This window comes from Balaenoptera ricei, chromosome 20, assembly GCF_028023285.1.
Source record: "Balaenoptera ricei isolate mBalRic1 chromosome 20, mBalRic1.hap2, whole genome shotgun sequence".
Taxonomy (NCBI): Eukaryota; Metazoa; Chordata; class Mammalia; order Artiodactyla; family Balaenopteridae; genus Balaenoptera; species Balaenoptera ricei.
Window position 1 is genome coordinate 56,630,942 of NC_082658.1, and position 14,010 is coordinate 56,644,951.

The 14,010-nt window shown below is 56.2% G+C and overlaps 1 protein-coding gene across 1 annotated transcript in view; it reads right to left on the reverse strand.

Moving 5' to 3' along the window:
• Positions 1-7,907: 7,907 nt before the first annotated feature.
• Positions 7,908-14,010, reverse strand: part of STX8 (syntaxin 8) — a 248,120-nt gene continuing 242,017 nt past the window's right edge. Inside the window, exon 8 of the mRNA XM_059908935.1 lies at positions 7,908-8,083. Coding sequence (XP_059764918.1) covers positions 8,016-8,083 — 68 coding nt within the window. The 3' untranslated portion in view covers positions 7,908-8,015. The remainder of the gene's footprint in view (positions 8,084-14,010) is intronic.

The window sequence follows — 14,010 nt, forward strand, 5'->3', positions numbered from 1 at the left end:
CAGGGACAGAGGCCGCTAAGCTGGGGCCACCCACCTGGCTGGCCTGGCACCGCCTGGCAGCACCTCGCCCACTCCTTTCCGGCGGCCCCCGAAGATGGCCTCACACCGGGCCAGCGCCTGGGGGCGCCCGCGGCACTGCCCGCACACGGAGGTCGAGGCCCGGCTCCTCGCTGTCAGGAAAGGGGTTTCATCTTGCCTGCTGGAGTCTGGCCGCTCAGAAGGGTCACACCAAGGCTGAGGCTCGGGCCCCGTGGTCTGGCTTCCGCGCTTCGGCCCCCAGCGCCACTGCCGTTTACCGCGCCCCCACCCGCTCTGCGCCAGGCACTTTAGCCCTGTGATCTCCCGTTACCGTCGTGGCAGCCCTGAGGGATGGGTTCTCACCCCCAGTGTCCCCGTGCAGATAAGGGGCAGAGCTGGGCTGTCTGACCCTCCGTGGTTCCCTCGCAGGGGGTGCTCCTGGGTGAGTCACCCCTGAGATGCTGGCCCTGGTGATGGCATCGGGCCTGGAGCACAGCGATTAGGAAGTGGGGGCAGGGATGGGCACAGTCACATCTTCCGAGGTGGCAGCCAGGGCCGTGGGCGAGGCCGGGTGTAAACTGACCCCAGGGCAGCCCCCTGGAAGCCCCAGATGGCGGGCACGCAGGCCGTGGCTGATCCTAAGGTCTAGGGAGAAAGGCTGCCTGGGGGTGTTTGGAGGGATTCCAGAGATGCCCCCAGGGGCAGGGGGAAGACAGAACTGCCCTGGGAAGGGGTAGCTGCCTTGCCTGAATCCAAGCCCAAGGCTGGGGGCGTAGGGACCTCTCCACACAGTTTGGCCCTCTAGCGCTGCCCAGTGTGGTCCGAGCGCACGTAGTTGGCCCACAGGCCTGGAGAGGCCCTGCCCTGCCCAGTTGTCCGGCGTCTATTCACACCGGCCTGGCTTCTCTGCCCAGAAGGGCCACGGCAGCCTCACCACCTCCCACCCGAGTGGGCCTGAGTCTCAGCCCCCATCACCAGGGGCCTGCCCTGGTCGTCTCCGAGGCCCCTCCGCTCTGGAGCCAGCGGCCTGCCAAGCAGCACTGCATCTTGCTTTAAATTCAACCAGCCTCCAGCCTCGCCCTCCTGCTCGGCACCCCGAGAGCAACGTAGCCTGGCCTCTAGGGCATGTTAGGGAATGCCAGGGTGACCAGATCAGCCAGCATGGGGTGAGGACGCTGGCGGGGTATCAGTCCTCGCAGGCCGCCTTCCTCACTTCACGGACCCAGCCCACCGCTCCTCTGAATCCAGCCACCAATTTGGGGGTGAGGACCCATCCTTGGGAAAGCACCCCTCTTCCTCCCCTCGCCACCCCCTCCCCGGGAGGAGATGGAAATAGGAATTGAGGTGCTCCAGCTTGTACAGTTAGGAAAGGATATAAAATGGAACTAGGTTTTGAAGAGTGTATTAACCAGAGTTGTGATATTGTAGGTGTCTGAAGAAAAAAACATACCAGAATAGTCTTTTTAGGAAAAGAAAAAAAAAAAAAAAATTTCCAAGTTGCCCACTTTCTTACCTGCTGGGTGGTCTGGAGCCCCTGCCAGCAGGGTCCCTGTGTCTCTGACACACGGTAATGCTAAAGATTGGGGCAGAGGGAAGGGGGCCGGATGGGGGCCTCCCCTGGACTCACCTGCCGGCTCTGGCTTCTGTCCCGAGCGAGCAGGGCAGGAGGCGGCATCCTCAGGTCCTGGTAAGTGGGAGGCCGGGAGCTGCCCCAGGTGGCCCCTCGCGCCCTCCTGGCGCTCTGCCTCCGTAGTAGCTGCAGGAAATGGGCACAGACTGTCTTGGGGTTGCCCCAGGTTGGAATGAGACTGAAATCAAGGAGACCCTGAGGGATCGGGAGATGGTCCTTTAAGAAACTGAAAAATGTTAGGGTTTCAATGCTCAAAGGAAGACTGCAGAGTGGACAGACCAGACCCATGGATGGGGTTACTGGGCCGCAGCCATGCCATACCCTAGGGGTATCGAAATGTGTGCTCGTGGGGCCTTGCCCCCGCCAGATCCAAGCCAGCCCCGCTCCCCGCTCCCCAAGGCACCTCCCGCCCTCCCCCCGACTCCCTCCTGCATTCCGAGTTCTGTTCACTCAGAATTGTAAATGTTTAGTTGTGACCATGACATATTGTTTGGGTCAGTGTTCCTCTCCAATGCATACTAATATATTATGGTTATTATATATGAATATATTTAATGACATGGAAAAAGTTGTGGATTTTTTAAGTTTTTTTTTTTTTTTCTTTTTTTTTTTTTGGTTAGAGTTGTAATGGACCCAGATGGAACTTGTAACATGGGCCCCACATGATAGAACTAAATTCAGATATCAATTAAATAAACTCTTGTACACTGTTCTCCGTCTCCCAGTCTTTATTGGTGGCCTGAGCTACGGGTGGTTGGCCTGTGGGGAGAGAGGATGGTGAGTCCTCAGGCCATTTAAGGAATATGGCTTCTGATCTAAAAACTCCCCAGCACGACAGAGCCCTGGGTTTTTCACAAAGCCTGAGACAGTGCCCTAACTACCCACTTTAAAAAAAAAAAAACAAAAACGGGAAAAGGGCAGCTTTGCTTGGAAGGTCCTAGGGGCGGGCTGGCTCCAAATGCGATTTGGACAGTCTCTATTTCAGTCCCCAAGAAACCATCCCTGGGATCCATCCTGGCCACTCCCTGGGGCTCCGGGTCAGGGGGACTCAGGGGATGGGGCAGAGTGCACCTGTGAACCTCCCCATCTGACTCAGAACCTGCAAGTAGAGTTTTTGCCTTGCACGTAACTAAGGGGAGACTCACCAGCAAAGACAACAGGGTTAGTGATGTTCAAGACTTTCCTCAAGCCATCGCTGAGGCTTCGTTCAGTGCAGGGATGGGGCTGGGGCCACGCAGCCACCAGGAGCTGAGCTCACTGGCTTTTTGGAGGCTATATTTAAACTTCCAAATGGTTGTGATTTCTCTATTAAATAAACAGTTCAGTCATTAGGAACATGTTGCGTTACCATGCAAAGTGGAGCCGATCGTCACCAGGAAGCTATAATTTCTGCACCCAGCTGTTTCAAGGACAAGTCTCAGCCACGCAGATTCAGCCCGCCCCCGGAAGGCACAGAAAGCCGTCCCCGCTGCGTGGAGAGCCGGCTGAGACGCTGTTCGCGGCTGCGCAGGAAGGAACAGGGCTCGCCCAGGCTCTAGGAATGGGAGGAGTGCTCTCGGAACCAGGGGTCAAAGCCCGGGTGGGTAGACCCAGGGGCGGCAGCGCCAGACACTGGGTGGGCAGGGACAGGTTACAGGCCTCAGGTGGCTGGACAGGCCGAGGCGAAAGAGAGCCTTTTCTGCAGCCTCGGGCTCCCCTCAAAGCCAGGTCAGACCCAGCTGGACCATTTGCAGGATTTAAGACATCTGCCAAACCCAGTGCAGGAAATCAGCCAGCTTGCTGCCAAGTCCTGACCCAAGGTGGTTGGAAAAGTCCACTTTAGAGACCGGAATGCCGAGGCATGAGGAAACCGAGAGAGTCCCATCAGGGACTCGGGGGCCAGCAGAGTCCAGTCAAAAATCCAGACCCGCTGGATGAGAGTTCCCCAGCGTCTGGCTGGCTCTCGGGGAGGCTCCCGCATTCGTAAATCCCTCCCTTTTGGCCTGAGACAGCACATGGGGATGGGGGCTGCCGGCTCATGGTAGAGATACACCTAGGTTTCAGATTCTGTTGAACAGATAGCTCTGTCTGTACTCTTTTGAGACTAAATAAAGACGTGTAAGAAATATGCCAAGAAAAACTAGGCGTGGAAGGATGGACAGGGACTTCCCTGGTGGTGCAGTGGTTAAGAATCCGCCTGCCAGCGCAGGCGACATAGGTTCGAGCCCTGGTCCGGGAAGATCCCACATGCCGCGGAGCAACTAAGCCCGTGAGCTGCAAAGAGTAGCCCCTGCTCGCGGCAACTAGAGAAAGCCCGTGCACAGCAACAAACCCAATGCACCCAAAAATAAATTTATTTAAGAAAAGAAAAACAGGGCTTCCCTGGTGGCGCAGTGGTTGAGAATCTGCCTGCCAATGCAGGGGACACGGGTTCGAGCCCTGGTCTGGGAAGATCCCACATGCCGCGGAGCAACTGGGCCCGTGAGCCACAATTACTGAGCCTGTGCGTCTGGAGCCTGTGCCCCGCAACAAGAGAGGCCGCGATAGTGAGAGGCCCGCGCACCGCGATGAAGAGTGGCCCCCACTTGCCGCAACTAGAGAAAGCCCTCGCACAGAAACGAAGACCCAACACAGCCAAAAATAAATAAATAAATAATTTTTAAAAAAGAAAAGAGAAAAAAAGGACAGAGCCAGTGTGAGAAATAAAGCAATGAGTTAATCCATCCAAATACTGTATCAAACTGGAGACTCAACAGAGACAGCAAGTCACTTCTGAAAAGAGGCAAATGCTTTCTGTTACTGGCATGGAGGTGGGAGAACTCTGAAGCCGTAAGAAGCAATTAGAGGAAAGATGAGTCTTGGCCCACTTTTCAAAATAAAGGCGGGAAAACCGCACTTACCTTCAGCAGGGCTAGGCTAGAAAACCCAACTAGATAAAAGATGATCTTTCACTAGTCTACACAAAGAACTCTCAGTATAAGCCCGGAGCTGCAGAGGCAGGAGTGCCGGCTGCAGGCCGGCTGGTGGTTCTCAGAGCACTGGTCAGGAGAGAACCTGACAGTCCTCGGGGCAGAGGGACAGTCGGGAATCCTGCAGCGGCCCCGAGCGAGGAGGGTCCAGGGCTCTGCCGGGAGCGCAGCACAGTGTCCTGGGGCTAATGCAAACTAAGGTCTGCTTACAGCTATTCATTGTAATGATGTTTCAGTGGAACAAAAGTACCCGTCGTAACCAGGTATCTGAATTTCTTTATATAGTATCCAGACTTTAAATGCTTATAATTAATCATCAGTTCAGTTAAACAGTACTTATGATGTTATTTTAATAAAGTTTACTTTCATCGAAAACGCACCCAAGGTGATGGGGTCGTGGCTCTCTTCCCTACGCTTGGGGTACTACTAACTGCTCACACCACCGCTCCAGAGCCCTGCCGGCCGCCTGGGACCGTGGGCCTGACGCCATTGAAGGGGGAAACCAGGCCTGGCCAAATCCAGCTGGAAAATGCCACATGACCCCAGGGTGGCTCCTGATGCGACAACAGATCCCGAGTGGCCCATCCCAGCCGCTCGGGATGCCTTGCCAATTTTGGGCCGCCCCTCAGTTCAGAGTGGGGTGGGTATCTCCCAAAAGGGGGAGCCTCCCTGCCCGGCACCGCCCCAGGCCTGGACGGCAGGTCCTCACGGTCTCACCCGACCAGCTTCTTACCCCCTCCCCTGCCTGCGGGTCCAGAGAAGTGAAGTCACTGGTCCAGGTCAGCCGGCTAGTAGGGCTGGGCCGTGCCTAGAGCCCACTCAGTCAAAAGAACAGAAGCCGCTGTGTGCGGACATCGGCTGAGCGTTCGGCTCGGAAAGGCCTTTCCGTGTGGCCGAGCCAGGCCGCCGTGGCTCTGGTTCAAAGACGCCCCACGAGTTGCCGGGGCTCCATGCTGAGCAAGTCAAGGGGAGGTGAGAAAGTCAAACAGACCTTCAGTGCCCCCTCCCGTGAGCCCCAAAGTGGGGGGCTCCAAGGAGACGCTGTTTACACAGATTTGGGGTTTGGCACAAGACTGAAAGATGTGCTCTGCGGATGCCTGATCTTCCGCTGGGGGATCCGTTAGCAACCGCCCCGCCCCCGCGGAAAGTGCCTCCCAGGACGCCTCACTGCGCGGAAGCCCCTGGCCCCCAGCCGGCCCGGCTCCTTCAGGAGCGCACTGTCTCGGTTCCCGACAAGCCTGCCTCCGTGTTCTCTCCTGTGCTTCCCCCTCCCGACCCCCAACAGCGTGTCCCCTGCTCACGGCTGCCCTGCTCCCGCCCTCGTCCCGGGGCCACCGCCAGTCTGAACACGGCTCCCAGGGCCTCGCCTGCTCCGCACGTGCTGGCAGCCCCGGGGCGGAAGCAGGGGGTAGGATCCTCGAGCCCTGGATGCGGAGGCCACCTGGGCCGGGGGGCGCTGTAGACTTGGGGTAGAGGGAGAACCCTCTGTCAGCTGAGGCCCCCGGGGTGCTCCGTGCTGCCTCACCCGATCCCCAGTCGCCCCCGGAGGCAGGAGACTGCCTTCTCTCCATTTTCTAGAGGAGGAAACGGAGGCACGGGAAGGGCACCTGGCTCGTGGTCACACAGCTGGCGAGGGGCGTGGCTGTCACTGGGGCCGTCACTGCCTAGTTCAGGCTGCCTTCTGGGTACCTGCTGGTCCTCCCGCTGAGCAGGGCAGGTGAGTCCGGCCACGGAGCTGCGAGCAGAGGCGACGGCTTCCCTTCTGGGCCGAGCGTTCCCAGAGTCCCCTTTCTTCTGCCACAGCCCGCGTGGCTGTCCCATCGGCCCGCGTCGGGGCCCCCAGCCGACTTGCGACTTGCGTGGAGGAGCAGCCGGAGGGAGGCACCGACGCTGGGGATGGAGCGAGGCTGTTCGGGTTTGGGTGACTGTGACTGCAGCGCCGTCCCGGCTGGCACGGAGCGGAGTCCAGGGCTAGACCTCCTCCCGGAAGAGTGCCGCGTGTCACCGCCACACACACACCAGGCGGCGGCGGGGCTGCCCAGTGGCCTGGTAGTGACCTGGCCCCTCTAGGGGGGAGCTACTGGGAATAGGGTCACCCAGCCTTTGCAGCGACTTACAAATGACGGAGCACAGAGCTGTGACTCCCTGACGGAGGCCTGGGGTCTGGAGCCAGGTCTTCCCTGTGGGTCCCAGGAAAGAATGCGTCGCCAGGCTGCACCGCGGTCCTCCTGCTGCCTATCTCGGCTCCCCGGGGAGGGGGGGGTGCGGTGGGATGGGTCAGGTCACGCCTTCTGGAGAGCAGCCGCCCAGAGTCTCTAGGAAATCCACAGAAGACCCCCCCAGGACTCCCCTCCCACCTGCCCGATCTCTCCTCTTCCAGGGAAATCTTGTGCTTGGAAACGGCCCTAGGTTTTCATCACCAACACCAATTCTTTCCCCTGGAACAACGGAGGGCGAAGCAAGGCCCGCTGGCCCGGCCCGCCTTCCGCTTGGCCAGGAGGGAGGGCACAAAGCTTGGCCCTCTGCCCCTTCCAACCCAGACTCACCGCTGCTCCCGCGGGACCGGCACCCTGCGCAGGCCTCGCCCATCCGTCTGCCCTTGCCATCACGCATGTGCACACATGTGCAGCGCGTGCAGTGCACACTCACACACACGCAAGGTTGTCAGGGCCAGTTTAGGAGCCAAATAAAGGTACTGTTCTCCTGCCTGCATAATCAATCACACCTTCCTCTGAACCCTAAACGGTACCTTCCTGCCTGATCAGATTCATCAGACTCGATACCGGCTGCTTGTAGGGATGTTTCAGCCTGGGAAGACGGGTTTACTACACCGAGGGAGGAAACAAGAACCTGTTTCTACGTCTGAAGGTAGTTCCTAAAGTAGAGTCCTGAGCTATTTCCCCAGTAGGAGTGGCGAGCCTTGTGGGGGGACTTGGGCAGCGGGGCGGGCGGCAGTTACCCAGAGACACGTGCCTGCGTCACAGCCCTCACGTCGCTCCTTCCTCCCTCTTGGACACACGTGGCCTTGGCTGTTCACTCTTCTCCCACATGGGCACATGACTTCCCCAAGCAGACTAGACACTCGAGGTCACAAGCTGCCTAGGAATTCGGCATCGTCCCCCCAGGGTGCCCAGCACGCTGTGGGGTGGCCAGAATCCATCAGCGGCCACAGGGCAGTGACCACTGAGGGACCTTGGGCTAGCAGCCCAGTGACCAAGGCAGAACCCAAAAGGGCCCCACTACCCAATACCCCGGCAGCTCTCTGGAGCTGCCACACGATCTGCCTTTGCTGAAGCAACGCACGTCAGGAGTTCAGAGCTTTGGGGGAATTTATTGAGAGTGGCTTTCAGGCACCAAGAGGATGCTGAACTTTACTCCATCACTGGCAGGTGTCCCGGCTGGTGGTCCCTTGACGGCCACTAGTCAGTAGGCCAGACTGCAACGACCACAATAGCCACGAGCAGCAACAAAATCACCATTATCATCCCTGAAAAACAGAAGCATACAAGACCCCCTATAAGGATTCACACCAGACGAGCATCACCCATCCTGTGAAGTATCTTCCGAGAGACAGTGGACACAGTTCTCCAGGGAGCCCCGGTGTGTGTGTGGGGGGGTGTCAGCGGCCTCTGGTTTTGCAGGCTGGAGGCTGCGGAAGGGAGGGGCTCCAGGGACACCGGACCGTTACCATCTCGCCACCTCGAGAGCTGTGCCGGAAAAGTGCCCGCGCTCCTGACCTGCTGGGGCCTCCCCACTCAGCCCCTCGCTCCGGCTTCTGTGTGCAGCTCGGCCCTGTTTTCTGTTTGCATTGATGAGGCCTTGATAAAGCAAAGGGCTTGGTGTTTATGAAGAAATACTGATTCTAGAATCCATTTTCTCCCCTATCCACATGGCTTTAGCTTTCCTTCTTGAGCCCACGATACTTGTCACCCCTCTGTAAAAAATTCTGAGAGAGACTTTTTCTTTAAATTTTTTTATATTAACATTTTCTAGTTTTACTTCCTCAACTTCTTGGCTGGGGACCACGAAGGAGAGCATCAGCCCTCCCGGCCAGTCTGCTCCCCATGTCCAGCTCTGCTCACCAAGCCCGCCCCGTCTCCCCCAGCTGACGCGGCTGGACTCACCACGCCCATCCCCTGCAACGCTGATGAAGAGGGAGGGCCCAGGAGGACTCGGCCCCTTCGCCCGACGCGCTCACCGCCTTCCACGCTGACTTCCCTGGTGGGTAATGAGTGCTTCCTACACCCCGGAGGCCAGCATGGTGGTGGCGTATCAGACACAGGGCCCGGCCGCGACGGAGCAAGCGCTTGCTAAATGAAGGCCCCGAGAGGGAATTGAGCAGCAGATGAGGTGAAGCACGTGAAAATGCTCGCCAGATAACAGGGGGGTCAGGGTCACGTGGCTGTCTGGCCACCAGGACTGCCCAGCTCAGGCTGAGGAGATGTTTTGGGAGAGGTCAGGGTCCCAAGAGTTCAGCAGCTTATTCTCTTACAGGAAGCCATTAACACATTACTGATCTTATTGGCTACCAGACAACCCCTGGCCACGTCAGGCTTCTAGAGCTTAAGAGCCACATGTGGCCAATGGCTACCCTATCAGACAACAGAGACAATAGAGAACATCTCCATCTTCACAGAAAGTTCTGCTGGACGGAATAGACATAGCGTGTGGAGTTCTGATTTTTCTATTTACTGCTGCATCCCCAGCTTTCTACAACAGTGCCTGGTGTGGAGACTTAATACACAATTGTTGAATAAATGAATAACCGCTCAAGGTGTTTTCGACACTCACGCCACACTTGGACAGCTCCCCACGTTGGGAATTCTGCTTCCCCTTCTTCTTGAGTCAGTTTTGTTAAATTATATTTTTCTGGGAAATCGCCCATTTCTTCTGAGTGTCCAAAAGTACTGGTATAAGATTGTTCATTATATTCTCCTATAATTTAAACACTATGCTGTATCTCAGTCCTTTTTATTTCTCACACCACCTGTTCGTGCATCCATTTTTTTTCTCTAGCCTTGCCACAAGTGTGCCTCTTTTTTAAAAAAAATTTATTTATTTTGGGCTGCATTGGGTCTTCATTGCTGCACGTGGGCTTTTCTCTAGTTGCGGCGAGCGGGGGCTACTCTTCATCACGGTGCTCAGGCTTCTCATTGCAGTGGCTTCTCCTGTTGCAGAGCATGGGCTCTAGGCGTGCGGGCTTCAGTAGTTGTGGCATGCAGGCTCAGTAGTTGTGGCGCATGGGCTCCGCGGCATGTGGGATCTTCCTGGACCAGGGCTCGAACCCGTGTCCCCTGCATTGGCAGGCGGATTCTTAACCACTGCGCCACCAGGGAAGCCCCTTGTGGTCTGTTTTATATAACCCATGAGCTAAGAGTGGTTTTTGTATTTTTAACGGGTTGTCAAAAAAGAAAGAGGAGATGTGTCACACTGGGGTCTGCAAAGCCTAACGCATTTACTGGCTGGCCTTTCACAGAATCTGCCGACCCTGCTCTATGTCACTGTGGCCAAGGATGGCCACACTTAGGTGCTGGTCTCTGGCTCTTCCTCCGTTTCTTTCATCTGGGGATTTCCTTTCTTCCTTGTCAATTCAGCCATCCGTTAACACTCTAGGGGGTGTTGTAATATTTCTCTAGCATTTCAAGACGCTTGTAGTAAGCGGGCGGGTGTGTGTGGCTGTTGAATGAACATTCCCTCAGTCCACCTTCTTGCCAGAGCCAGAAGAACACATCTTCTCATTCATTTCTGCCTCCAGAAACATCTTCAGGTTGACCAAAGGCTCCACCTGGGCAGGAATCCCACTGCTTCTTGGCTGGGGGAAAGGTTTATATTGGGCAACCTTTTTCCTTAAAAAACAGTGGAAACGAGGGAAGCAGACAGACCGAGGTGAAGCGTCAGGGGCAACTGCTGGCCCTCCGGAGCCCAGGCTTACCCTAAAGACAAGGGGGAGGACCGCGTTTCTGAGGAAGGGGGAGAAGACGGGCTGAGTGGTGGCTCAGGAAGAAGTCCTGCCGCCACCGCTCAGCCAGGATTGGGGCTGGGAGGGCGCGTGGGGCTGAGAGGCTGCCTGTGCGGCCCGGCTTCTGGACCAAGGCTGCGATGGCCCAAGGGGAGGCCCATATGAGTGGCCCTGAATTTTCAAATCAGGGAGATTATGAGAAAAGCAGGACAAAGAAATCAAGAGCAGTAACTGGCTGGGAAGGAGAAACTATACATCGGGTTTGAGTTTCTACGCATGGAGCCTGCGGTCCGACGGAAGCAGCCTCAGGCGTCACAGTCACCACCGTCTCCCGCTTGGGTCACTGCAAGCACTGACCAGCCGCTCCCTTTACCCAGTCCTCTCCCCGCAATTGAACTGGAATGGACATCAGATCAGGTTGCTTCCTGGCTCAAAACTGTCCAACGGCTTAAAATCCCCGCTCCTCATGGCATTTGAAGGCCCTGCGTCATCTGCCCCCTGCTACCCCTGAAGCCACACGGTGTCCAGCGCTCGGTCCATCCTGACTTCGGTTCCTCCAACGTGCCCTGCACCCTCCTGCCTCCCGGCCTGGACCCGTGCCGTCTTTCCTGCCCCTCTTAGTCTAATCCCTGTTCATCCTCCAAAACTCAGCATCAGTTTCCCATCGTCCAGGAACTCCTTCGTGACCTGCAATGGACCGTGTTCCTTCTGTCTCTGCAGTGACCCTTCTTAAACCATGATTTGGGTCCTCAGTCAGTTACTATCTGCATCCGCCGCTGGCACGTGAGCGTCTACGGCAGGGACTGTGTTCACCACCACGTCCCCTGTGCCTGGAGCAGAGCCTGGCACACGAAAGAGGCACGAGACATTCTTTTTGCTATAAACGAATAAATGCATTGAGTATCTGGAAGGAACATGAGGAACCAACGGGAAGGACACAGAAGAGGTAGGCAACAGGGAGAGGGGAGCTAGGAAACTGCGTCGAGGGGTCCAAGAGAAACTTCAAAAGATGGTCAATCCCAATTACAAACCCTGCAGAGACCCCAGGGGGACGGGGAGAAGCTCCCGGGCTTCGGAGACGGTTCACAGCGCGGCGTGGGCAGAGAAAGGGTGGAGGCCTATTGGAACCATCGTCAGTACGGTGTTCCCGCTTTCAGCCGCTGATTATTCTACCACAGACACCGTGAGTCCTACAAATGGTGCCACAGGAAAGGTATGACGGGGTCCACAAGACCTGTGAAAAATGAAACGCACTTCACCTGCTGACACCAGAGACTGTAACTTGATACTATGTGATAAACTGGTTTCTTGTCCAAAGATGAAAAGTGGGACTTTGAGATCAACGACAAATAAGACTGACATTTCAAACCCTTTCAGAGCAAACAGGGGTCCTCTGGGTAGGAGGTTTCCAGCAGGCTTAAGTAAACTGGGGTGCGCCCAGGGTCAACTGAGGAAGTCATTCTGAGGAGGCAGGTGACAGGGATAAGCCAAAGCCAACTGCAGCCTTGTGGATTCTTCTGGGTCAAAGAGTAGATGTTTCCATACCTTATCACTGCAATGCTTTCTCTTTAAGAACTTGGGCTCTTCTGGAATGTGAACACAGCTCTGGCACCTTCCTTGAATGGAGTCTCTCCCCTCTGAGGGATGCTTCAGAAAGAGAAAGCAAGGGTCTTTCCAAGGCCAGGGAGAGCTAAGCCATGGCGTGCGGAGACTATTCAAAGCGGGCTGGGTTGCCTTGCTCGAGTCTCTGCAACAGGTAATTCTTGCCTCTGTTTTTTTATGAGGAAGCTGAGGTTCTAGAAAGCTAACTCTCTTACCTAACGCCCCACAGCTGGTGAGAGGAAGAGCTGGGATTGGAATCCAGGTGGGACGGACCCCTCGGGCCACGCTCTTACCCTTTCTTACCCCTGGGGCCCGTCTCAGGGGGATCCTGATTCCCGACACAGCGTGGGGTTTATCAGAGAGAGAGAGAGAGGCCCAGGTGTCTTTGGGCTGGAAAACTGAGGTAAAGAGTTTCTTCCTTATTTTTCCTTTTCCCATTTCTTTCCTTCTTCCTTTGGGCAACTTTTTATAGTGGGAAAATTGAAACAAATACAAGAGTAGACGGGAGAGTCTAAGGAACTGTGATGAACTCTCATCACTCAGCTTTAACAGGGGTCGGTTCGTGGCCGATCTGGTTTCATCTGTACCCTCACCCGCTCCCTGTCCCTGGTGTATTTTTTGGAAGCAACTCCCACACACGTTTCATCTACAGATACTTTAGTAAGTATCACCAAAAGGCATCATCAGAAAATCCACCACACCACCACCACGCAAAACACAGAGGGGTTGCTATTCCTTAAAGACAGGCAGGGAAGAGCCCCCAACACTTCAGATATAGGAAGGTGGTTCCAGCTTAGAAGATGAGGGAGACCAAGCCACTGATGGCCACTGGCCACAGGAAGAACAGACAAAGCATTCCGTCACGTGTGACAGAGAGAACTTCTTTCTCTTGCCTCAGAGTAGGGCTTAAACCTCAGGGGGTCTAGTCATCCATCCGTCCCCCCCACCACCCCGGCTAAGGACATGTTGGACATTTCAGACCCAGGAAAGACAGTGGAACTTCTGGGAACCTACCAACTTCTGAAACAATGAATGCTCTCTGCCCCCAAACCCAGCACACAAACACCTGGCGAGGCTGCGGACGCCGGCAGCCTTCCTGCACACGTCACTCAGCTCCGCGCGGGGCCTGCTGGCACCTGGCAGGGCAGATTTTCCCTTCCAATCCCCAAGTGCCCCTTTCAGGGGCAGGCCTGGGATGCCAGAGTTCCAAGAGTGGAAAAAAACCGTCCGTTTCCTTTGGTCAGTTTACCAGATGAGTATTACTCAACCACTTATAACATTTACAAGTCCAGCTCATGGCAATTACCAAAAGATGTAAGAAAAACTCCTTTGCAAACGGGGAAAGGATGTGAAACACGGTCTCTCAGGGACAGTGTTGTGTTTGCTGAAGATTGTTCATCGGGATTCATGGTCCATATTTTTTCCAGTGAAACACTGGAAACCAGCAAATTAGCGAGGCTGTGACGCCAACACGGCTGCCACAGCGGAGCGTGGGTAACGGCTCCTAGTGCTCGCTGACGAGGAGGAGGTGGGGGGAGGGGGGGTACGGGGTCTGGCTTGTCTTTAGAGGGTGGGAGCAGGCCTCTGTATTGGCCAGGTGGCCCCTTAGGAAACTGCAGGAAAACTTCAGCGATCAGCATGGAGGGAGAGCAGGGGGGAGGGAGGGGAGAGGAAGGGGGATGGAGGGGACAGGAAGGGGGATGGAGGGGAGAGGAAGGGGGATGGAGGGGAGAGGAGTGGGGGAGGGAGGGGAGGAGGAGTGGGGGATGGAGGGGAGAGGAGTGGGAGATGGAGGGGAGAGGAGTGGGGGAGGGAGGGAGAGGAGTGGGGGATGAAGGGGAGAGGAGTGGGGG